At 30.2% G+C, this 25,267-nt stretch overlaps 7 protein-coding genes and 1 long non-coding RNA gene across 10 annotated transcripts; 5 read left to right on the forward strand and 3 right to left on the reverse strand.

The window, feature by feature from the left end:
- Positions 1-1,695: 1,695 nt before the first annotated feature.
- Positions 1,696-7,876, forward strand: LOC108733414 (4-coumarate--CoA ligase 1). Its single transcript, XM_018464580.2, has 10 exons — positions 1,696-2,128; positions 3,967-4,174; positions 4,232-4,408; positions 4,586-4,742; positions 5,374-5,551; positions 5,615-5,760; positions 5,823-5,949; positions 6,583-6,807; positions 7,175-7,340; positions 7,579-7,876. Exons 1-10 carry the CDS (start codon positions 2,015-2,017, stop codon positions 7,707-7,709), a joined length of 1,629 nt encoding a protein of 542 aa, XP_018320082.1. The 5' UTR covers positions 1,696-2,014; the 3' UTR covers positions 7,710-7,876.
- Positions 7,877-8,643: 767 nt separating this feature from the next.
- Positions 8,644-9,548, forward strand: LOC108733418 (NADH dehydrogenase [ubiquinone] 1 beta subcomplex subunit 5, mitochondrial). Its single transcript, XM_018464586.1, has 3 exons — positions 8,644-8,817; positions 8,934-9,142; positions 9,203-9,548. The coding sequence occupies exons 1-3, from the start codon at positions 8,751-8,753 to the stop codon at positions 9,446-9,448; spliced, it is 522 nt and encodes a 173-aa protein (XP_018320088.1). The 5' UTR covers positions 8,644-8,750; the 3' UTR covers positions 9,449-9,548.
- Positions 9,549-9,612: 64 nt separating this feature from the next.
- LOC108733415 (kelch domain-containing protein 10 homolog) lies at positions 9,613-13,885 on the reverse strand. Of its 2 annotated transcripts, none has more exons than XM_018464583.2 (4): positions 13,000-13,885; positions 12,620-12,831; positions 12,341-12,564; positions 9,613-11,396 (listed from the first exon to the last, which is right to left on the reverse strand). In XM_018464583.2, exons 1-4 carry the CDS (start codon positions 13,420-13,422, stop codon positions 10,954-10,956), a joined length of 1,302 nt encoding a protein of 433 aa, XP_018320085.1. In that variant the 5' UTR covers positions 13,423-13,885; the 3' UTR covers positions 9,613-10,953. The 2 variants fall into 2 exon arrangements, with proteins under 2 accessions (XP_018320085.1, XP_018320084.1); XM_018464582.2 differs by having other exon boundaries at positions 12,988-13,885.
- A 393-nt stretch (positions 13,886-14,278) lies between these two features.
- LOC108733419 (adrenodoxin-like protein, mitochondrial) lies at positions 14,279-15,216 on the forward strand. The gene is made up of 3 exons (XM_018464587.2): positions 14,279-14,452; positions 14,504-14,555; positions 14,612-15,216. The coding sequence occupies exons 1-3, from the start codon at positions 14,353-14,355 to the stop codon at positions 14,961-14,963; spliced, it is 504 nt and encodes a 167-aa protein (XP_018320089.1). The 5' UTR covers positions 14,279-14,352; the 3' UTR covers positions 14,964-15,216.
- An 18-nt stretch (positions 15,217-15,234) lies between these two features.
- LOC108733416 (arginine-hydroxylase NDUFAF5, mitochondrial) lies at positions 15,235-17,576 on the reverse strand. Of its 2 annotated transcripts, XM_025973559.1 has the most exons (6): positions 17,480-17,576; positions 16,378-16,686; positions 16,176-16,327; positions 15,698-16,037; positions 15,499-15,641; positions 15,235-15,442 (listed from the first exon to the last, which is right to left on the reverse strand). In XM_025973559.1, exons 2-6 carry the CDS (start codon positions 16,679-16,681, stop codon positions 15,305-15,307), a joined length of 1,077 nt encoding a protein of 358 aa, XP_025829344.1. In that variant the 5' UTR covers positions 16,682-16,686; positions 17,480-17,576; the 3' UTR covers positions 15,235-15,304. The 2 variants fall into 2 exon arrangements, with proteins under 2 accessions (XP_025829344.1, XP_018320086.2); XM_018464584.2 differs by lacking the exon at positions 17,480-17,576 and having other exon boundaries at positions 16,378-16,858.
- Positions 17,577-17,723: 147 nt separating this feature from the next.
- LOC108733417 (probable pseudouridine-5'-phosphatase) lies at positions 17,724-19,304 on the forward strand. Its single transcript, XM_018464585.2, has 4 exons — positions 17,724-18,034; positions 18,095-18,313; positions 18,398-18,630; positions 19,003-19,304. The coding sequence occupies exons 1-4, from the start codon at positions 17,980-17,982 to the stop codon at positions 19,189-19,191; spliced, it is 696 nt and encodes a 231-aa protein (XP_018320087.1). The 5' UTR covers positions 17,724-17,979; the 3' UTR covers positions 19,192-19,304.
- A 306-nt stretch (positions 19,305-19,610) lies between these two features.
- LOC108733413 (sphingosine-1-phosphate lyase) lies at positions 19,611-22,635 on the reverse strand. The gene is made up of 9 exons (XM_018464579.2): positions 22,368-22,635; positions 22,078-22,293; positions 21,815-22,023; positions 21,524-21,760; positions 21,212-21,471; positions 20,856-21,044; positions 20,183-20,329; positions 20,002-20,122; positions 19,611-19,841 (listed from the first exon to the last, which is right to left on the reverse strand). Exons 1-9 carry the CDS (start codon positions 22,513-22,515, stop codon positions 19,713-19,715), a joined length of 1,656 nt encoding a protein of 551 aa, XP_018320081.1. The 5' UTR covers positions 22,516-22,635; the 3' UTR covers positions 19,611-19,712.
- Positions 22,636-22,817: 182 nt separating this feature from the next.
- On the forward strand, positions 22,818-24,667 carry LOC108733420. Its single transcript, XR_001937221.2, has 4 exons — positions 22,818-23,021; positions 23,182-23,384; positions 23,543-23,805; positions 24,110-24,667. It is a non-coding gene; the product is annotated as an uncharacterized LOC108733420 (long non-coding RNA).
- Positions 24,668-25,267: the final 600 nt, after the last annotated feature.

The raw sequence follows: 25,267 nt of genomic DNA on the forward strand, positions 1-25,267 counted from the left end.
GGCAAAAGTTTAATTTTAAAAAATATTTTAGTAGTAGAAAATACTCACTAGATGGCATTACATGTGGCGGTGTTTGGATATTATCTCAACTCGCTTTTTAGGGTTTCTTTTGGGGTTTTGCACGCTTATGAAGTCAAATAAGGAGAACATTGCAATCCTCGTTGACAGTTTAGATTTTTTGACCAAAAACTTGAATGTAATTATTTAACGTAAATATTTAAACATTTAATTTGGAAGTTACCTTTGGAGAAAATTAAAAAAGTATTTAGAAATCATAGTGAGGTGACTATTTTCCTAAATTTAGATGGTTATTTATAGTTAATTACATTTTTTGACTATGATAGTTAATAGTTTGGCACATTAACTTTATCTGTACATTTTGTGTTATATAAACCTTGTTTTTGTTAATGGATCCAATTGTTTTCCCAAAAAGAAGAATAGGCTCTGCTAAGCCAATTAAAATCAGGAAAGTTGACCCAGAATAGTTCCTAAAGCTCCTTATTTAATTATAAAGAAAATTAAATTTACCACAGTTTTATTCTATTTTGCACAGGTACGCTTTCCGTATTGTTAAAAAAGATCTTGGCAAAATTAACTCTCATAAACTCAAAAGAGGTCTGGATGTAAATAATATTTAAAATCTGCCGATTCATAACAAATATTAAGTCCCCCAAACCCCACTATTTAATTTATGCATCATAGATGTAAAGGTGTATATTGGGTTGCATATTTTAGTATTGATCGCCGTCAAATTACCTATCAAGTAGCCTATTCAATCCTTTAAAAGTGTATGAAAACGATTTGTACCAAAGATGGGACCATTTTAAATCGAATTGTCGGCCCAAACAATATTATAAAAGGTGAATTTCGACTAAGGGGTGGAGGTTTACTAGCTTTTGTGAAGTAATATTTGTTAGGGGGTCGCTGAAAGTGTGACTTGGCGTGATAAAAGGGGCAGGGGGGGTCCAAAAAGATAAAATTCTGAGGGACGTATTTTACGAAAAACCACGTAAAGCCATTTTCGAGAAATTTGTTACACGAATACATGCATACACAAAAACTTATACAGCATATAATCCACAATTCGTCTTTCTGAATAATTCCAAAATTTCGAATTAAAAAATTAAATTAAATTGAACTAAATTTTTATTTTCGTATTTTTATAATTTTGTCATCATACATACAATCTGGAATTAGCTACATTCTGTTCTTAGATAATGATTTATAAGGCTTATCTTAAAAAGTGTGCTCCTAATATTTGCTTAGCTTTTTTACTTTCGAGTACATACTTTAGATGAGTAAACAGCTTTTGGTAATACCACTCGAAATGTCTATTATGATTCTGAAACATTATGATAAAAATCTTTAGTATAAAAATGCAGTTACCAAACATTTTCCATTTTTGAAAATGCCAGTCTTATCTCAATTATAATATCCACTTTATGGGGAGTACCTATTTCAGAAAATTTGAAATTGGCGTTAAAGATTTTGAATAGATACATTGACTCGATCGTTTTTCTTAACAAATTATATATTATGATTATTAAACTTGTACTTAAAATTATATATACATATTTTAATAAAATAACTGAAACTGAGCGAAATATTATAAAAGATGATCGTTTCAAAGGGCTTTATCGTTATGAACGCGTCTTCACTTTTCTATGACCACAACATTAAATATATTCTGTGATTGTCAAAGTTTAAGGTTAAATTCAGTTTTCAAAACTTTTTTAAAAATATTAATAACAAATACACCTTTAAACACGAGCGTCTTACGTAAGCCATAAAATAAGTATAATACAAGTATGTATGAGTTCACTGATAACTAGAAATATAAAGAACAACACCTGAGATAAGGTGCATTTTGTGCCGAAACGCTGATACTCATTCTAACGCAGTGTCATTGCAAATTGTAATAATTTCGCACGTTTTAAAACGCCTGTTTTGAATATACTAGTCATTTTATTTAAAGTGCTTGAATTAGTGTTTAATAGTTGAGTTCGGTAATAAAATGCAAGAAAATAATATTATCGAAGGACCAAAAGTAGATCATGCTCTAGAGGGCATTTCTTTAGGGGATGCTACTTTAAATGTTCTCAAATCACAAAATAATAAAGTCGCACAGGTAAGAACTTTTTTTCTAAGCAAAGTATAATAACAATTCTTTTATCTTAATTCATGTTCGTCACGTAGTACATGTGCTGTAATAAAGTCAGGGATTCTATAATATTGTACAGTTCAACTTTATTTTAAACAGTTTTCTAAATAATCCTTGCAATAAAAGATACTGTAATACCTACATAGTGTACGTATATTCGCAATAAAAGTCTTACTCCCTGTGATAAACTGAACAAGATAAACTATTTACGATTTCCAATTATTAACTTTAAATATTTATTGAGTAAGGCAATACTATTTAATAACAAGTTGAATCGTAACCTTGGGATTTCAATTTGAATATTTATTTATCAAGCTGTGATGTCAAAAGTCACTTTTACATACAATAGTCATTACTAAATTATACTACTCATTTTAATAAACTGTAGTTCTTATTTTTGTATTTATGAAGGTTCAAAATAACTCATCTTCATCATCATACTGGTTGGTCACGCACTTACACTCTTTCATATCCTAAGTCAATCTTCGCATTTCCATAAAACTAAAGCATCCCATATTCCTATTTGTGATCAATAATCCAATTTAGTTCTACCTCTGTCCTTCTTAACTCCTATTTCTGGTTCTAATATTTTTCTAACTGACCCCCTTCATGTCTGATAAGTCGTCCTACCGACTTATTTCGCCTATTTCTTATCGAATCCCTAAGTGAGGAGATTGCAATTTCTGTATACTGCAAACACCAATCCATCTGGATCCAGCTAATTTTTTTGCTTGCTGTATCCAGCACAAGATCTTGCATCCAGCGATGCGATACGGGATTTTTATAGATTACATTATATTACTTAAAATTACTTTCAAAGTTCATTGTTTCGGTTTTAAATGTTAAACCAAAAACCAAACGAAAGTTAATTTTACTACGTAAATGTGTAAGAAGTTTTGTTGATTTGTAGTAAATAATAATCAGTCTAACATTAAAGTTTCTTCAGTATTAAAAGAAAAACTAGTTTTATTCCTTTGAAAAATTAATAAACTTCTGGATCCAGCTGAAATTATGTTGGTCCAGCAAAATTCCAATTGGATTTGAAACGCTCGTAGGTTGCAATCCCTATCCCCACTAGGTACCATAAGTGACTAACTTGTATCTGCATGGTGCAGTTGTTATATTACACTGCAAAGAATTTGATTGGCTGTTACGTATATGTTAAATCATCAAGTAATCATTTGCTATCTTATTTAAAAAAGTTCATTGTCGCCACTTTCGAAATTACTGTACCACAGAGACGAAGGTTACAGATGAGTTCGGGTGGACCAAAAATCATGTGCTGGCTCATCCTGAATATTGACTTGTACCAATAAAACGTAAAATTTAAAATCGCAAGCATAAACCTCACAAAACCCAAGACGTTTACAAAATTATGCGACATTTTTATTTAATGTTTTTTATTACTTTGTACAAATCGGCAATTTTTGATTTGATGAATATGACTTCTAAATTACTTACCCGAGAAAAATTTCACTTCCTCTTCAGGAGGTGACAAAACATCGTATGCACCAGGGGAGGAAGTGCGTAATATAAGCGTTTTGAATTATGTGAAGTTATAAACTTGTGGTTTTATATTGTCATTATTAGGGAACTCGAGACGTCTTGAGTTATATGGGACTTTAAGTCTACAAGGGTGTGACCCACCCTTTGCTTATGTAACGTCCTACGTTCCTGCTTTACCAATTCCGATTTTGAAGTAGTTTCCAGTAATACCATAAATTTAAAGAAAAGGGGAACAACTTTTTCGTACATAATTGCATTAATGTCATAGTTTATCATTTCCCTCGACATTAAAATTGCAGATTGATCCCATAATAAACCAAGAACTAAGAACAAACTTGATACTAAATAGAGCTATTGCAATCGCTAGATGGTTTGATTCGATAGGGTTGCAAGTAGGGGATGCTGTATCAATTTGCAGTGAAAATCGTCTAGAATTTGTTTCTGTGCCAGTCGCTACGTTTTTTAATGGGATTAGCTTTGCTCCGATTAATCCAGAGTACAACTCACGTAAAGAGTTCCCATTTTCGGTATATTTCCTTTTTACTCTTATAAAACTGTTTTTAGGAGAATTACAACATTGTATTGACCTATCGAAACCTAAAGTGATATTTTGTTCTGTATCTTCATTAAAGAAAATTTTGGATTTATCCCAAACAAATCAATTTATAAAACATATTGTTCTTTTTGATAAAGAAAAGACACGACAGAAAAATATTACTTACTTTACTGATATTACCAAGGGTAAGAAATTAATTGTAATCAATCACAGACTGGGTCATTTCATCATAAACATAACATGGTTTGTTATTTTCTAAATGTTTTATTATGCACAGCAAAACAGTTAATGCGATAAAACCATCTTAATAAATAAACAATACTACTTTCGATCAATATTATTGACCAGTTATTTTCATTAAGGGGCGAATGATGGAAAAGCGGATGATAGTTTTAAGTGCAAGACTTTTGATACCAAAGAAACGGTTGCAACAATCTTATGCTCTTCGGGCACAACAGGTTTGCCAAAAGGGGTTTTATGTACACATTACAATATGCTAGTTTGGACCATCATTTCAAAGTAAGTTTCATATCATTACTCATTTTTATCCCATCCTTAAACTAGAACATTCCACACCCATAACTATTTGTGAACAGTAATCTAATCTAGATGTATCTCTTATCTCCTATTTCTGTTTCTAATATATCTCAAACTAGTCCCTCATGCCTGAGAAGAGATTCCAATATATACTTCATTTACTTTCTCTAGCGATGTGCCCCTTCCAATGTCTTGGATGCGCGCTGGCAAAATCGTAGGTAGGGAGAAAAAAAGCTCATTATACTCTCGACTCCTGTTCATTAAACATACTTTTGAATAGTAGTGCGAGTCGAAAACAAGCGTTAAAGCCTTTAATATATCTTCAAATATAAATCAACATCTCGTTGATATTTTCAGTAGTAAACGGTACTAAAAACAGCACATTTAAGCAATGCAATTTTAGTGGATAAAATGGTCAATTTTTCCGTGCAGTACTGTACGGATTATACGCTCCTCACCGGTTAAGAGAGTTGTTCCTTTTCTGGCCTGGTGTTGTTCTTTTCTACTTTGCGCTGGTCAAACTGAAGGTCACATCGCTACAGAAAGTAAACGAAGTATACTTCATAAATGCATTTTAGTAGATATCTACAACAAATAGGTTCTATTTTTATAGAGAATTTATTAGCCATAATGATGATATCAATAATGAAGAAACTACAATTGGTGTTATTCCATTTTTTCATTCAATGGGTTTCATGTTCATGTTCCTGTCCCTTCTCAAGGGTACAAAATTTATTGTATTAAAAAAATTTAATCCCAAACTATACCTAGAATGCATACAAAAATACAAGGTTCGTAAATGATTATTATTTTTTTGTATATGTATATGATGAGTTTATCTACTCCTTTAACAGGTAACCTCTCTTTCTATGCCTCCACCGATCGTTTTGTTTCTTAACAAAAGTTCTTTAGCAAAAAAATACGATTTATCCAGCGTTAAATCAATTATTTGTGGAGCTGCTCCACTTTCGAAAGAACTGGAAATTATGACAACTAAAAGGTAATTAACCAGTTCAAGAAATAACATAAACCACAATTGTAGGAATAATGAAACATTAACAGGTATAAATTGGATCATTTTGCCCAAGCTTATGGTTTAACTGAAACAACATTAGGGGTTCTTATGAATCCGGTGGGCAACAAAAAAGTGGGTTCTGTAGGACGAGTGTTACCTGGAATGCAAGCAAAGGTTACTAATATAAATATTTCATACGATAATAGCCAGTCTTTTCGAATTTATTTTTAGTGGTAAATTATTTAATATATATAGTTTTGACGCATAGAAAGATAGTCTAATTCGAAATATTGACCTGTCCCTGTATTTCTACCATAAGGTATTCCTTTAAGCTAAATTTGAAGGAAGGTCCTAGCGTAACTAGAATTGTCCTACAGATTCTAATCGTCAAAAGATTTCTCTTCAGTTCAAATTTGACGATCAGATCAATTTAGACCTTTTTCTTTATTTTTCTCGAAAGACCTTTCTTCAGCTGAAATTTAAATGCCTAGACGTAACCAATAATGTTCTACAGATTTTTAATTCGTGATACTTTAGACTGATAAAAAGGCAGACGAATTTGAAATTCTTCTTTTTAAACTTTTTCCTTGGGTCCAAATTTGTTTTTTTTTTTTTTTTTGAGATGCGGAACCCTAAAAAGGACATGCCTTTTATATATTCCCATCATCTTCAATAAAAACCCTTTCATTTTTTTATAGTCAATTCTTTTGTTTATTTCCTACAAAAAGGACTGGCTATTTTGAATGAGTTAAGTAATTAATTAATTTTGTGTTTAATTCTTAAAAATTGAATCATTCATTTAATCAGGTTATAGACGAATCAGGTAAAGCCTTGGGTCCAAGGCAGGAGGGCGAATTATGTTTTAAGGGTCCTATAATTATGAAGGGATATATTGGCGATCCCGAATCAACGCATACCATGCTAGATAAGGATGGATGGTTACATTCGGGGGATATTGGTTATTATGATGAGGATGGCTATTTTTTTATTGTTGATAGAGTTAAGGAACTGATAAAGTACAAGGGATTCCAAGTAAGAATAAATACCATTTATAAAAAAATTTATGTTTCACAAATTTCGAAAAGCACTGAAAATAATGTAATTTAAAAATTCATTGTTTTTATTCTTGTTTTAATTGATTTCAATATAACGTACATTTATAGGATATATTCAACATTAGACTTTTTAATTTTTCTATTCAAATTATAAAAATTGACTACTTAGTTAACTATTAAAAGTTGAATGTTCCAATTATTGAATTAAAAAAAAAAAGAAAGTGAGATTGATTATAAACAATGAAAATTTTAATTATCGAGATACTAAGTAATAACTAAATTGGTAGGAAGAATACAGAATTAATAAGGTGTTAGAAGGAATTTTATTAGAAAAAAATTCACAGGTGGCTCCCGCTGAATTAGAAGCACTTTTGTTAACCCATCCTGCTATAACAGATGCGGCTGTCGTAGGTTTGCCAAACGAAGAAGCCGGGGAATTACCTGTTGCTTTTGTAACTAAAAGAAAAAATGCTAAAGTGACTGCCAAAGAAATTGAGAATTTTGTAGCAGGTAAAAACTACCTTTTTAATAAGTATTTAAAATTCAAAAGGCACGCGTCTCCGTCCCCACCTAAAAACACCTTTTTAGTGTTATATGAAGTCCTATTCCCTCCACGTTTTCTTTCCCCTCCGACAGTGGGTCCCATGTAGTAAACAATTACCAAAGAAATTCTTTTAAATTAGAAGAAAATAACATTTTTACAAATGTGTTAGACTATTTAATATTAAGTACATAATAATTGTTTCAGATAAAGTTTCCAATTATAAAAAACTTAGAGGAGGAGTTTATTTTATTGATCAAATACCACGGAATCCCAGTGGGAAAATTTTGCGTAGATTATTACGAGAAAGGCTTAAAAATTTTCCCTCTAAATTATAGTTACACTTCTTTTTGCTTTAATTATTAATTTTAAATACTACTCCAGTTTTTGTTATTATTTACGATTTTTAGATAATTTGGTAGTTATTGTACTATTAAAATGTTTTTAATGAAGTGATGCATGTGTAATGGGTAGCTGGCTTTAATAAATGTTAAAATTTTCTCTATTCGATTTTCAATTTTTTTATTAAAGTTTAAGGGTATACTCTACATTCCTGACGCCTTACTCATTGTCACAATTAACTTTTCAATGTTTTCGAATTTTCTGCACATTTAGACTCACGTATACCTTTCATTTGATACCACTCGTGACCATATATACACATAATGCTCGTTCATAAGAACTCCATCCTTGCACGCAAAAAATTCACGAAAATGCTGTGACCAATCGTCCGCACTCTTTAATGAATGTAGAGATGTTTAGTTGATTATATTATGGTACATGTACCTACGACCTTCGCGCAAACAGTACTTCCTAATTGCTGTCAACTATTAAACGATTAAAATACGTATGTATACATAAACGTAAATAATTAACATAAAAATTATTACAAAATAGTGCGTTAAAGGTTATTAATTTTTTTTTCAAAGTACCTACTATAGTTTACTGTTCTTATTTAACTTTATTATCTTTAAAACTGCTATAATTACTTTTATTATGGGTAAAACAATATATTACAGAACAAATATTACAAAAACAACTTGTAATGAACCAATTACGAATTCTTCAGTAAAAAATAAGGGATTTTACGAACTTATCATATGTATTCCGAACAACAAATCTTTTAAATTAACCGCTAAAGACAAAATAGTTGTGATCATTTAGTGAACCCGCTAACTTGTAGAGATCTGTAAGTTGAAAGCAACTTGAACTTAACCGATGACGATAATTATCTATGATCATGTCATATGTCATAAATGTCATATTTATAATTAAACAGACGTTGTACTCAAATGTGCATTTTTAAATAAATATGGCAAAATTAGTTATTTAAATATAATAAACATAATAGACAACAACAGCTTAAAACTTGAGTAAACATGGTAGTGTGGAGCTCATTACGAAACAAGCTATTTCAAAATAATTCAAAAATCCTTCAAGAATTAGGTAAGGTTATGTATTACATAATCCATTTAAATATTAAATAAAATATCAAATATATCTGATTTCTGAAAAATTCATTGATAGTAATTTTTTATTGCAATTACTTTTTAAACTTTTAGCTAAACGAAAAGCTGGGGATCACCATGTCTTTCCTTTACAACCTTCAAGGTGGCAATGGCATAAATTTAAAGATTATTTACATCTTTATGTTATGTTGGGGGTGATTCCTTTAAGTCTTATAACGCTTTATGCAAATATTTTTATTGGCCCTGCAACTTTAAGCGAAATTCCTTCCGGTTATGTACCCTACCACTGGGAATATTACAGGGTCAGTTTTTTATACAGTAATACATTCATGATTTTTATTCATAAGCATATTCAATTGTAGAGTCCAGTTACTCGATTCTTTGCTCGTTATATCTTTAACAATCCCCAGCAAGATTATGAAAAATATTTACACTTACTGTTTGAAGAAGATGAGAAAAGGAAACTTCGTCGAATTGATAATAAAATGAAAGAAAAAATTAAAGAAAGATTAGATTACAATGTGTACTACTACAGACCTGTGTTGGGTAAATATCACAGATTGACAAGACAACTTGCAGAAGAAAATAAACGAATGCAAGGAGATTAATTTCCTTTCTCTTGTTAAAAAGTAGTAATCATTACATACGTTTGTATAATAGATATGAGCTAGACAGAAATTTTGTAAATAAAAATATCTTTGAAATCTATTACAACTTTTAATATAAGTCTTGCTTACTTATATTATTCAATGTTTTGGATGGAAAGAAAGTACACATAAAAACGTATTTATTTATAATTCAAATTCAAATAAATATTAATTTTAACTTAAAATTCGCGTTTAATTGTACATCTTGTTATCATTTGATATAGATAGAACATTTTTTAATCACATGAAATGTGAAATTATATTAGACAGCTATTTTATCATTCAACCTGTACTCAAGGCACGAAAAGGTTTTTATTCTTTTATATGTGGATAGTTAAAAAAAAAGGTCCTAGCTATACTAACATGGGTAATCTACCGTGTGGTTGAAAGTCTCATATTTTTTGTGTAAGTTACTATGCTAACACTCTTATTCCTAAAGCAATTAAATTAAAGGTTGGACTATTGACAAGGAAAAATAATATTCAATACACTTTTTTTACAACTTTTGGTCTATTTAGGAATAAAATGGTTAGTATTAATAATTTGCATAAAAAATATGAGTTCTAGTTCCAGTAACAGTTATCTTAGGTTTGCCCAACTAGTGTCTTAAAAGAAAAGCATAATACAACTGACATCTATAATAGATACAAGCAAGTAATCTTTTTGGAAATATTTTCAGTCAAATTTAAAAGAAAACAGCAACTGTATGGTTGTTTTTAATTTTATAGCTGTGTTTACGATTTCTTATTAATAAGAGATTTTTTACTGAAACTTCATATACTTTCCAATTAAGCAGTTTTCACAGTTTTTCATATTAAAGCTAAGCAAGCAAGATATATTATGACCGAAAAATGGCCTGTTTTACAGGCTCTAATTGTGACAATAGTGAAGTGCGAATTAATAGTACAAAAAATTACGTTGAATTAAAATTTATCACAGCAACAATCACCAATTTGACACATTATTAAAGTAAAACTGCTATTGTAATATATACCATTTTTTGAAAATTAATCAACATGCTACTACTTTATTTCTTACTGTTTTGTCGCACCCATATTAGATATTTATTTACAAAACTCCAATCACAATATTTACATGGTAGACAACTACTTTCGGATATAAAGCTGATTTTATTTCGACAATTATGTTCCTTTTAATCGTATAACTATTTTATAAAATTTCCAAAACTTTTTGGTTCAATACAAAGCCATTACTAAGCGATTCTAACACTCATTTAATAAAATTGAAAACGAAAGAAAACAATAATTTTTAATTAGAGGAGGGGTCATTTTAAAATAATATCTGTCGAATAAACTTTTCTATGTAGGAGATTTGATCCAACAAAAAAATCTACGCCGGATTTTGGTATGTAATTATCCTCCATCACTTGCAATCACAAAATATTGATAGTAACCTTCCACTTCTCGATTTTCTACGAAAATTCCAAAATGTTAATGTTAATTTTCTTATTCAAGGCGCTGCACGAAATGCCGTGGCAATCCAGCGTTGATAAGTTTATTTTTCGGACAATTGACGATTTTCGGATAGTAATGTAAGAGCGCCTCCCAACACATCTCGCTCAATTTCGGTATACACAGCCATGTGGACACAATGTCGTTATTTCTCCGAATATTTTCATCGGCGTAAATGCCTCCGAACACGTACAACTTACCCTCGGGTGTCACACTCGCGCTATGAAAATACGTAGGCCACGGTAACGTGCATCTCTCAATTAGACGCCACTGCATCGTTGACAATTCAAGACGCCACAGGTCGTCGAACACCAAATCACCGTCGTAACCCCCCGTAACGAACACGTGAATATCATTTTCGGTTTGAATTTGAACTGCCCCGTGGCACCTTCGAGGTAATGGCACCCCCACGTAGCGATAAGGGGAATGAGCCCTAGCTGTGAATAAAATACTGTATTAAACTACTACATTACCATATTAATATCATATATAAAAGAAATTATGAGTGCTGTCAGCACAGGGCAAAGTAGTATTACGTCGTTAGTATCAGCAATTTGTTATGCTGAAGTGTACGATGTGTTGCATACCTGTTTACAAACAATTCCTTTAAATTTAATTTTTCAAACAATTTTTAACACAAAAAGTGATTAAACAAATTGTTCACAAATGTGAATTTCGAACACTCGAAGCAATGGTACTAACAGTTCGACCTCACAGTGACTGATAGGGGATAAGAAGTAGTTTGTTTTATTATTATTCTTAAAACAGAGTAAGTTAGTGGACACGAGTTACAGAAAATTAAATATGTAGGCCTAAATAAGTCAATTTAAAAATAATTTTGTCATGCTTTATACATATTTAAATGTTTATGATATGTATATGAATGAAACAATGATAAAGCTATTCATTATCATCAATAATTAAAAAAATTTTGCAAACTTCAATCAATTTTTATTTCCTTAAGATATATTAACACAATTTCTAATTGTGGTATTATAAAAAAAATGGTTGACATAAACATTTCTTTATAATACTATAATTCGAAATTGTTAAAAAGTTGTTTCTTTGATATATTCATTAAGATAGAAAAATTAATTGAACTATGTGACGTTTATTTAGTTATTGATGATAATAAGTAGCATTTACATTGTTCCATGTCTATGTATATTTTAAAAATCAAACATACCTATGTATTAAAAAAGTATGATGGAATTATTAAAAAATTGGCTTATTTAGGCCTATTATTAATTCATATTAAAATTTAATAATGCAATATAACCAGTAGTATACCAATATAAGGATAAATTAACCTAAGGCAAATGCACCAAATACCTTTGACCTGAATCAATTGTCAAATTAAAGAATTTAAAAAAATGCTTACTCTGTGGGTCTCGTTTAGTCCTAATTTTTTGCCACTGTCTAGTCTCTATGTTAAAGACAGGGATTTCATAAAAATCAAAAGCCTCATCTGCTGTTCCACCGCCTAAAATGTATATATTCTTGCCATCAAAGGCAATTTCGTGACGATATCTACCAACTGGTTCCAAATCAGACTGTCCTTGGCAAATGTAAATATTTTCCCACACTTTCTTGCCTATGTGTAGCCTGTAATTTTAAAAATAAAAAAAAACAAAACACACATTTAATGTAAAAGTTGTACCTATGGATATCACAAGTATAAGAGAATCCAGTAGTTCCCCCAATAGTGTACAGATAATTGTTATGATGAAGTAGGGCTTGACCATATTGAGGCAGTGGAAGTTGTCCTGTTGTAGTTACTTCAAACATTTCCCCTGTTTCATCATTCAGGCGGCATATGTAGAGTTGATTGCTACAGCGATAGCCAAAAGGAGAACCAGTGCCCCCAAAGACCTGCAACCATGCTTTTATAACGTTTATATGTTAAACCAAATTTAATCAAGATAAAATTTCTAACTTAAGCATTTAGGGGTTAATTATGTAAATTTTAAAAACTAATCCACTACACCAAATTAACTAAGAGGCCTCATGCTAAATAAAACTTCTTACACATGAATATACCATCAAAAAATTTCCTTCACGTATAACTGCATTGGAGGCAAGTTCCTGAGGTAAAGTTTGACGACTGTTGTACCGTTTCCAATTTTTGGAAGCAAAATTAAATTTCCAAAGTTCTTGAAATAATGGATATGAATTCACAGCAAAATCATCTTCATCTCTTGAGCCTTCCTCGTTGAGTATCAGAGGATTATATCCTCCAAAAGAGTATAAATTGGCAGAGTCAGATACAATCCTATGTCCACTTCTTGGCAAAGGTATACCATTGCTTCTGTTAGGTTTAACAATTTCGAATTGAAATATTTTAAACTTGTAAGGATCCATTGTTTTATTGTTAGTTACACTGTTCCTATTTCCCATTTTAAAAAATCCAAGAAAATATATTAGGGCTTTGCAAATTACTGTTGCTACGATTTTTAAGAACATACAGGCACTTCTTGTACCACATTTGAGTTGATTTAATAATTGTAACCACTTGTTTAGCAATAACACTTTATTAACTAATAAACACAATAGTTTATATTAAATTTAGCGAATTTTGTTGACGAAACACGGACTAGTTTACATAATTTTGTACAACTTGTACGTCAATATTTATCGTTCCTTATTTAGTACACACGACGCGTCTTCATAGTATTTCATTCATTATATTTAAAACTTTTATTAAAAAATGATAGATATGGATGACCGAACACCAAATGGCCTTGATTCAGGTTATTTCCCACTATTTCACCTTTCACATATTCAATTTAATACAAAGAAACCTTGGTAATATATTAAAATGATATCGATTTTTAGATAACTTTAAATAATCTTTCTTTTATAGCAATACTTAACAAAAACAATAATAAAACAGGAGATTTATTTATATCGTTTAGTTCAACTTACTTTTCTATGGAAAAGTTCAAACACATCAACAAAACAGTAAGGGCTGTTCACAAGTCAAAACAATGAAGAAAAATGATTTAGTTTTGTTTCGTTTCTGTACTAGAAAAGTCAGAATTGTAAAACGAATAATACGAGAATTACGTTAAATTTATTGTCTTCGATTTTGTATTTATTAATTTTTGTTAAAAGTGCAATGCACATTTAAAATTTATCTCTATGAGCAGGGCTTTATAAGAATCATGTGAACTACATCTACAAAGTAGTTCGTATGGATTGGATAGAACCTTATCTATGGGGAGTACTATCTATGGGTAGACCATAACCTTTAAAACTTCTACAAATATAGCAAAGTATAAGTTGTAATTTAACAAAATTTAAATATAACTAAGTAGGTATTTTATTTTAATTATAAAAGAACAAATATTTTATTCGAAATAGTTTTTAAAAAATGTTAAAAAAGTACGACTTATGATGAATATTCTAAGATCATTTAATCGAATAAGTACTTTAACAAACGAATGTATTGTGCCTAAAATGATTATTCAGAGAACTCTGAGTAATTCTGCTAGTAAGTTATACAAAAGCCATTAATTTTTAATAGGCAATGTAAAGATTTCAGGGCTATGTCATGGAGAATATGAACATCAAGACCCGAAATCTGAAGATGAAGTGTGAGTGTTATTTAAGATGAATTTTATTTACTTTACCTTTACAAAATATATTTCAGTGTTAATATAACGTTTATCTTAAGTAATGGAGAAAAAGTTCCTGTACGTGGTAAAATAGGGGATAATGTTTTATATTTAGCACATCGATATGATATTCCCATGGAAGGTGCTTGTGAAGCTTCTTTAGCATGCACAACATGTCATGTATATGTTCACAGAAATTTTCAAGATAAATTACCAGAAGCCTCAGAAACTGAGGAAGATTTGTTAGATTTAGCCCCATTTTTAAAAGAAAACTCTAGATTAGGGTGTCAAATTATTTTAACAAAAGAGCTAAATGGTATAGAATTAGAATTGCCAAAAGCAACCAGAAATTTTTACGTTGATGGGCATGTACCTAAACCTCACTAGTAATCATTTAGTGAAGAAAATATTTGTTAAATTTGTACAGCATGTTCAAAGTGAAGTTTTGGAAATAATGATTACATAATTAAAAACTACTTTATCAAAAATTGGTTTAATGTAACATGAAAAGTAATCTGTAAAACATTTAAAGATTATTTTCACATTTTTTTTGCTTAGAATTAATTTGTTTTAATTTATAAAAAGCCTTTATTTCCAACAATTCCGTTGATTTTAAGACGAGCTCAAATTATAACTCAGCCTTCAATAAAACTAACAATTGTAGTTTAAAACAATATTTATTTTCAACTTATAAACTTAATGTATATACTCTAAATACATTTAGACAACTAATCTTGCTTAAATTTTTTAATGTCTTTGACAATTTCATCAAGTCTATGCAAGTCTTTTAATGAAACTTCACCAGATCCTCTTTCTGAAGGTTTTGGCTGTGTGGGGTCTGGTTTCCAACCCACCATATAAATAATCTAATTGAAAAAAAAATAAAAATCAGAATATTGTATTACAATAAAAACTGATTTACTTGAAAAGTTGCTGGCACATTGCTTTCATTAGTTTCTCTATCATATTTTCCATACATTTCTTGATATATTGCTGATGCTGCAAATTGTGTATCCCTATTTAGATGAAGACTTCTATTTAATGCAGCATTATTTTCTGCCATACCTAAAATCAAAATTTTATTCAAAAAACTATTAATTCCTGATTCTTATTAAACTCGCCTTTCAAGTCCCACATAAGTTCAAACATACTTGGATAATTAATAATTAATTCATCTGTGTCTATTGTGAGCATAGCAAATCCTGCTCTGCTCATCAGGTTTCCTATGTCCCTAATTTCGGTGAAAGGGGATATATGAGGTGATATACCGCCTTTCCTTTCCATCTCTGCAAGTTGTAATGATGAACGTAATTCATACAAAGTATCTCCACCAAAGACTGCTGCAAGCAATACACCATCTTGCTTTAGAGCTTGTAGGATTCTCTTGAAAGCTCCTGGTAAGTCATTGACCCAGTGCAAGCTTAAACTGGACACCACTAGATCCAAAGAGTTTGGTTCAAACTAAATTAAAGATTTTTAATAAAAATAAACATTATAAAAAACATCCTAATGGAAACTTTTCCAATTTAGAGTAGACGTACATACTCTTTTACCAGTTTTGTAACTGTTTATTAATTAATGTATTTATGAATCAACTACCTCAATATGTTCTTCATCAAGGATCTGTTTCTTATATTTAAGACCACTGTGTAGTTGAATAGCATCTAAATTAGCTTGATTAGTGTCACAAAGAATAATTTCTTCTACAAATTCGGGTGGTATATGCTTTGATACATATCCTCTACTACATCCTTCAATTAAAACTGATAAAACAACAGTACATTAGTAATGAAAGACAAACCTATATCAGCAGCCAATTTAAATTTTCTTTTAATGTCAAAAATTCGATCTGCTAGTCTAAATCCAACTTCATCTTTGATGTAGTCATATAGATCAACATCTTTTGCTTCAGCAGCCCTTTTTCTTTGTAACGTCTTAGTTTTTCGATCAAACACATACATAGAATCATCTTGATTCCTTATCTGATCTTTAGTACTTGTTGTCGACAAATGTTTGCTTGATCTCTTAATAACAGTTCCTATGTTTCTGTTTCCAAGACACACAAGTGGTATATTTTTTAATAATGTTTTATACTTCAAAGACATGGTATCTGTACATTTCAAAATATGTGTTATTGTTAAAAAAAAGCTATTTAAAGTCAATAGGAAAGTACAATCTGCACGACTTTCTAGTTATTTTAAAGATTACAAGTGACATTGCCAAAACAACTACATAACCTATACAAAAGTTTTTATTATTCAATACAGAATAATTTTTACAACAAAATTATTAATTTTAGAATAACATCTGGGATAAAATTATTTGTAAAAAGCATTATTGACGATACACAATTATTAAATAAATAATAAAATTTAATAGTACTTTAGGACTCGTTAAACATTACTAAAAAGTTTACAAGAGATTAAATGCAATTACATATGCATCTAAAAATTATTTTTGAGCCATGTTTATTTCATGAATTTGAAATATAAAGTTGTTTTCTTTTGGCGAATTATTTAAAACACTCGGTGTATGTAGGTTGCACGCAAAATAGGTACATATTAGCTAAAAAACAGAAATACACTGAATATTCATAAAAATTTATCTTTTTTAAAAGTTATAAATAGTCATAATATGTTAGACCTATAAGTATATTAATTTAACATAACTATTTTATTTTTAGTGTGGTCGATTAAGTACATGCGTTGCGCATATAGGTATTATTGCATATTCTATTTAAACATGCGCTGAATATTACATGGTTATCATTTGAGATGTATATAATATATATTTCATATTCTTGTTTTTGTTAGATGCTTTTTATTATTATCTTATTTATTTCCCGCTTTTTAGAGCGTCTCAATAAAAAACATCCTTTATTAAAAACTTTATTTTTTACTTACATTAATTTTATATTCCGCTTAAGACAGTGTCTAATGTGAAAGGCCCTGAATGATATATGTAATACATTACCTACGTCAGTAAATTTTAGCGGAACCAAATAGATAAAAAGTTGTGTAACTTTCCGATTCAGTATTACAGTGTAGAAAAAAAACTATCGCGTAATCTGCAATCGCTCTGTCACAGCAAGTGATAATTAAAAGGAAAACAGTTATGCTGTCAGTCTTATTACGAACAATTTTGTATTATTAGGTGCGATAAGTTAATCATGTACAACATACACAATTATATTGTACAGTATTGGTTAATTGTACATAGTCTTTTCCATGATCTGTTCTATATATAAAACATACATAATACATTACGCACACAGCGATTTTACCATCTAGATCGGGTTGTCTGATCGATATTATTTTTGAAGGTTGCTTTAAAGGGTGACATACTCGGTTTCGGTTGTTAAATTTGTAAAAAAATATATAAAAAAAACAAAAAATTAATTAAAATGAGTTTTAAGAAAGTAACACACGTTATTTTTGATTTGGACGGACTTTTAATTGGTAAGTTAAGTAATATTCTCATTTATTCATTATTTTGCTTTTAATTATTAATATTTTAAGATTCTGAGGGAATGTATGATGAAATTATTGGCGAAATTGCCAAAAAATATGGCAAAGAGTATACCTTCGAAGCAAGAATGAAAGTTTTGGGGACTCCAGAACCGATTACAGCAAAACTTGTAGTGGAAGAACTAAAGCTCCCTATCAGTACAGATGAATTTTTAGAACAATATAAAAGAGGGGTTGCGGAAAAACTGAAAAACCCACCACTTTTACCTGGTAAATAAAATAATACATTTTAGCATAGGATGGTAAAGTGGAGCATAGAATAGTAAAAAGTTACAACTCATATAATTTTTTAAGGTGCTGAAAAACTCATTAGGCATTTTCATGAGCACAATGTACCTATATGTTTAGCTACATCATCGTCCACAGAGGCTTGTTCCATAAAATTACAAAATTATGAGAATTTATTTTCTCTGTTTCATCATAAAGTTATGGGATCGTCTGATCCCGAAGTTAAAAGAGGCAAACCTGCTCCAGATATTTATTTGGTAGCTGCTTCTAGATTTCCCGATAATCCTAAACCAGAAGAGGTATTTTATTCATCAATTTGTATAAAAAGTTCCTCGCATTATTTTTGTGTTATGCTGTACAAGAATTAAAATTACGAAAATATATGTACAGCTAGACCCAAAAAATGTGAAACAAATATACATTTTATTTAATTATCTGCATGCTCATAATGAATTTGCTTGGTTTTCTCTGCCTTGACAATTTAAATAGATTATGCAGTAACAATAATGCGAAATAATCATTAAAATAGGACCAAGTAGTTAGGTATTTATTACTTTTAAACTTTAAAATAAAATCTATTAAATTAAAAGAATAAGTAATTCTCAGAAAATCTATATTAAAAAATTAATATTTCCTGACATTTTTATATTTTTTTTTAATATAAATTTTAGTGTTTGGTTTTTGAAGACGCTCCTAATGGAGTTATAGGTGCTAAAACAGCAGGGATGCAAGTAGTAATGGTACCTGCTGCTGATATTCAAGATGAACTCAAAAAGCCAGCCACTCTGGTATTAAAGTCGCTGACGGATTTCGATCCAACATTATTCGGTTTGCCAGCTTTAAATAATATACAGCATTGAGTAATTTTCCAATGTTTGCACTTATTACATAATAGATAAAAATAGCAAAAGGATTACTAAAAATCGCTTCAATGCACAGGTGAAATAAAATGTTTCATTTAATTAAAATTGAATGTTTTTTTATCGTTATTTATTACTTATTTTTGAATATATTTATGTTAATATGCGATAAGAATGTCTTACGATTATTAATTAACTGAAATTTCAAGGTAAAGTCTGATGTTAATGTGACGAAATAACTTTATTTTTGTAAAAAGACAAATACTAGACTATTTTTACACTTTTAATATTATAAATTAAATTAAAATATATTTGCTTGTAAAACAGGGTAAGAATTTTTAAAATTTGTAAACAAAGTAGCGAATGTGTGTTAAACACTGTAATATAATAATAGGAATAGAAAATAAGAAAACCGCAACACTGATAAAAATATTTATTTATATTATTATGTAAACACCTAAGTACACTGCATTTGGTTACTATGTACAAATTGTAATACTAGTATTACCCAAGTAATATATTCATTGAGTGTTATCGTTCTTATTTTCTTTATTATTCGGAATATAGTACATCGAATCAAGGAACAAACGGGTAATGTCTCTTACGATTGAACGATCTGGTATTTCTTGCGCTACTCCATAAATGGCCAACTGAAAAATACAGAAATTGATAAAAAAAGTGCCTTAAAGAGATTCTAGTCAATGAACTTTGGAATGAAAATAAAGATATTTTTAAAACCAGTCTTCCCATACAGATATTGAGGGTAGCTTTTACTTTTTTCTTACGGAACGTTAAAAAAGGGTAACTTACCTTTCCTTCCACACGCTTTTCTGGTTTCTCAAGAATAATCGCCAAAGAATTCTTTACATCACTCAGAAACTGATCAGCCACTCCTCCTTTTGTGTGTAAGTAGGTCACAGCCAAATGAATTCTGCAAAATACAATTAAGCATTAGCAATTATTCGGTATCTTATTACCTTCAATTTCTTACGCTGAGGGATACTGTAAATTGTTAAGATTCCACCCCAATTTAAGGAGGGCAGATGACAGTCTGTATATATCAAAATCATTCGATCCAATGGCTATAACACTTGTTGCAGGTTGTCCAAAGACAAAAATTCCTTTCATTGACCTCAACCTGTTGAGTTTAAATAAAAATGTGAAGACGTACTTAATAATTTAGACGAATTAATAGCAAGATAAATAAACCAAAAAAAAAACAGCGCATGCAGTGATAACATTGTTAAAATGACGTCCATTATTCGTTAAACAATATGTACAGAAGTATTTTTTCATACACGTTTTAAAAGCAATGCTAATATTTTGTGTTTAAAATCATTAATGTAGTTCACAAAGTAAGCATTCCTTTAGGTTTAGATTGGCAAAAAGATCCTCTACAAATGTGCAATTGGAAATAATAAGTTACCAAATGAAATCTAAAATTGTCTGGTTTAAAAGAATTAATTACTTTATCTGCTGCTCACCCTAAATTGACGAAAACTTGGCCATACGTGCGTTGATATATCAGTATCAGGATTCATTTTCGTAACAAATGGACCGCAAAAATTGGAAACTTAAATTCATAGTTTTTACAAGTTTTATTTTAAACAACACACTTATGTACTTACTCCTTTAAAAAAAATAATTAAAGTTTAAATTATTACCCTTTTTCAATGTATCGACTTGTGTGAATAATTTCCCTCGTTGCCCGAATGTATCCCTCTTTGCCAAATCTGAGCAGTACGGCCCAACAAACTGCTATAGAACCACCTGCTCTAGAACCACCCACAGTTGGTGATCCGTACACACCTCCAGGCCAGTCTGTTGTAATTGTATACTGATGATGGCGATACCTTAAATTTAACTGTAACTTATGTGTCATACTGTATCTTGGGAATATATTTTCTTTTTCAGAAATACACTAATTATATAAATTAATTATCCTTTAATGTTACGTTTAGAATTTTTTTCTACTTTTAATAAATTATTTAAAGTACAAAATATAAGTTTTTTTACTTACTTTGGTTCTCTGTAGAGCACAACCGACGATCCCTTTGGTGTAAATCCGTATTTGTGGGTGTCCGCTGATATGCTCATTACCCCAGGAAGGCGGAAGTCGCAAATGGGCACAGGAAATCCAGCATCAGGCATGAATGCAGTAAGAAATCCCCCTAAGCAAGAGTCAACATGTACAGGTATGTTATATTTTAATCCCAAGTCAGATATAGCTGCAATGTCATCCATTGTACCATACGGAAAGTTGGGAGCTGACCCTACTAACTATAAAATACAAAATTACTTCAGAAAAAAAAAATGTATTTTTAGAATTTACCATTATAGTATTCCATGAAATAGCCTTTTCCATGGCATTAATGTCTACTTGAGTAGTAACAGGATCAACAGGTACATAGATGGCTTTTATCTTAAAGTACTGTGCTGCTTTATCAAAAGCAGAATGTGCAGTCTTAGGAAGTACCATTTCTGGTTTTTTGATCCCTTTTTCTTCTCGTGCAAAATCCCTGAAAGCCTTACAGGCCATTAAAATTGATTCTGTGCCCCCAGACGTCATCTAAAAATTAAATTAAGAAATAATAAAATAATAAAAATCTATTAAGGATCTTACTGTTCCACAAGCATTTGCGCCCCCATGAAAAGCATTAGCAGTCATGTGAACCACTTCTGCTTCCATTTTACAAATTCCAGGAAAAATATCAAGGTGTAAAGGATTAGTGTATGCTGATTTTGAATATATATCTGTTATAAGTGAATTTATTTCGCTACTCATGTAGTAAACAGTTCCAGAGACTTTTCCTTGTGCCCAGTCATAATCACCTAATAACCAACCAAAATCAAAAAGTTAATCTACATGGAAAGAACAAGAATTACTTAAGCCAAGATTTTCATCGGTAAGCTTCACTATTGCTTCTTTTGAAAAGCCTTTTTCAGGCAAAGTAGTTATGTAATGTAAGGCTTTTCCTCGTTCTTCTACATCTTTATACAAAGATTTCCTTACGCTTTCCATTTCTGAATCAATTTTTAAACGAATAGAGGGAACTAATTTCGCTAATTTGAAGAATGTCTTTTTTGTTCTTTCCATGACACCTGTATACAACAGAAAATAAATTACGTGGTACTAACAAAATTTGTAAATAAAAATTGGGTGGGTATGTACTTACTTTCTTCTTGAAAAATGAATTCGTAAAGCCATACTGAAAGTAGAACTGTAGAAGTTGTTATGGTTACTATTTGCCAAGGTTCTTTACTAACAAATGCATTATTAATTCCTGTTTTAACAATCTCAAAAGGTGCAGTAATTATTGCCATTCTTGTCTTATCTAATTGAATATTTTTAGAGTTATGTTGTGTGTTGTAACAGCAATCATAAGACCAAAATTGATGTTGTATGTTGTAATCGACGTTTCCTATTGTTTACTTATCAGTTCACATTTGTTATCTTTTCACACACATATGCACCTGTTAAACAACGTAAACAAATATTATCATTCTTCTTTTATTACTTATTACGGCCTTTGAATATAAAAATGCTTTAAGCTTTGATGAGTGTTTTATTCAGTTTTGTGTTACAGACATTACATCTGTAATCGTGAAATTAGAAAATACGCAAAAACTTTGCTTATTAGAAACTGTAATGGCCAACAACAACAATACGTCAACAATTAAAAAATTGTAATGGCCGACTTCAGCAACAATATGTCAACAATTACAAAATTGTAATGGCCGACTTCAGCAACAATACGTCAACAATTAAAAAATTGTAATGGTCGACTTCAGCAACAATACGTCAACAATTAAAACAACAAAATAATCATGTAAGTAACACTAGAAAATTACAGCTTTTCTGCCTTCAGGAGTAATATATATCTATCAACCAAACTTCACCAAGTCTCTAGAGAGGCATTGATAAATTTTCCACAAAATGTCCTCAGGTCTTGCCATCAGAATTTTAAACAAAATTTATTTTTTTTTCAGGCAAGAAACAGCGACTCTCAGAACCATTTTTGGCTCAGCATCAATTGACGTTGACTCAATTTTGTGTCCCTATTTCACAGAAACATGCTTCACAACAGGAATGATTTTATGAATATCTTCAATACTTTTTCGAAACTTCAATCAGCTCTCAAACTTTTTAAGTATACTGGAAGTGCTTTTACATGAAACAACAAAATATTCATGTAAGTAACACTAGAAAATTACAGCTTTTCTGCCTTCAGGAGTAATATATATCTATCAAACAAACTTCACCAAGTCTCTAGAGAGGCATTGATAAATTTTCCACAAAATGTCCTCAGTTCTCGCCATTTGAATTTTAAACAAAATTTAATTTTTTCAGGTAAGAAACAGCGACTCAGAACCATTTTTGGCGCAGTATCAATTGACGTTGACTCAATTTTGTGTCCCTACTTCAGAGAAACATTCTTTGCATCAGGAATGATTTTACGAACATCTTCAATACTTTTTCGAAACTTTAATCAGCTCCCAAACTTTTTAAGTATACTGGAAGTGTTTTTCATGAAACAACAAAACAATCATGTAACATTACAAAATTACAGCTTATCTGCCTTCAGGAGTAACATATATCTATAAAAATAGGAGGTAATTTCTTAGTGTTTAAAATTCTTATTATTTCATTCGTTATTTATTATTAGTTGTAGGATTTCTGTTTTTTTTTTTGTAGCATTTCTTAATATTCATTCTATTTAAAAATATTTTTCTTATTTCTACTATTATTAACTGGAGAGTTATTCCGAAAGCCACTCATATAATTTCCTCAAAATATTTACTAAACATTTCATTTGAATAATTATTAGCTTTTATTTATTCCTAAATTGTCACATTTCGATATAGTATTGCCCTAACTTTAATTAATTTTGGGTACATTAATTATTTCTTTTTTCAGTTAACATCCTACGAAAATCTGCTGTAGAGTACTTGATTACGTGTAGTATGACCCACAAATACTACTGATGGAACTAACAAGGGTCCAGGCTTTTCATGGATGTAGAAGCATTTCATAATTTAGGTGCTCAACGTTTTAATCTCAAAATATAAGTGGAAAGTGTTTTAGTAGATTTGCGTTTAAATACCATTTTGCAAAACCCTTCAAACTAAATCACGTTTAACTGTATGGTACTTCCTTTAAACATTGTTAATATTCATGAATTACATTTTGGAAGGCTTTTGTGACGTTTGGAAACATTATTTAAACCAATTGTCTAAACATATTTTAAGTAATTGTAATTTAACTATTGTTATCGGATCTCAATAAATATATTTTAATATATAACATAAACATCAAATTGCAATGTAATAGATTTTATGAATGCGGGAAAATAATAGATAACTGGCTTCTTTTCCTGCCTTCATAAAATATATTGGGTTGCATTTAATTGCACATAGGAGATGAAAAATAAAACAAGCTAATCTTTAAAATTGACGGGTTAGCATCTGTACATCATAAGCGAGTAATAAATAATTTTCTATCAATTACAGTCGATTTATTGTAGTGAAGTAATGTAATTTGTTTAAACAAAACATTGAAAACCAACTTAATAAGTTTCGTATACTTTACGAATGTCCCTCGTATTTTAATAATAAGGATTGCAGATTTCCGGCTTTCCAAAGCGACCTCTAGCGGTCAGTAGCAAAAGCTTCCTTACAGACTTCTGTAAAAAGCATTACATATTTCTATAAGAAAGGTAATCCTCTAGGAATCTAACATTCCAGGTCACAGTTTCCTGTAAAATTAACAATTATATATTCATGCTGATATATGAATCCAACGTTCAAGGTAATAGAAACTTGTAAGGAAGGTTAGAACATAAATATGAACCAAGTAAAAAATTTTTATAAACCTTTGAACTCGGTGGCGCCATCTATGATTGGATAGCTAAACTTCAATTTTGGATTGCAGATTCCTGTAATAAATTACAGATTCCTGTAGCCTTTATTTAAGATTCTTTCTTTCTTTCTTTCTTTCTTTATTTAAGATTCTTTATTTAAGATTCTTTCTTTCTTTATTTAAGATTCTTTCTTTCTTTATTTAAGATTCTTTATT

Source organism: Agrilus planipennis, unplaced genomic scaffold, assembly GCF_000699045.2.
Source record: "Agrilus planipennis isolate EAB-ADULT unplaced genomic scaffold, Apla_2.0 scaffold49, whole genome shotgun sequence".
Lineage (NCBI taxonomy): Eukaryota > Metazoa > Arthropoda > Insecta > Coleoptera > Buprestidae > Agrilus > Agrilus planipennis.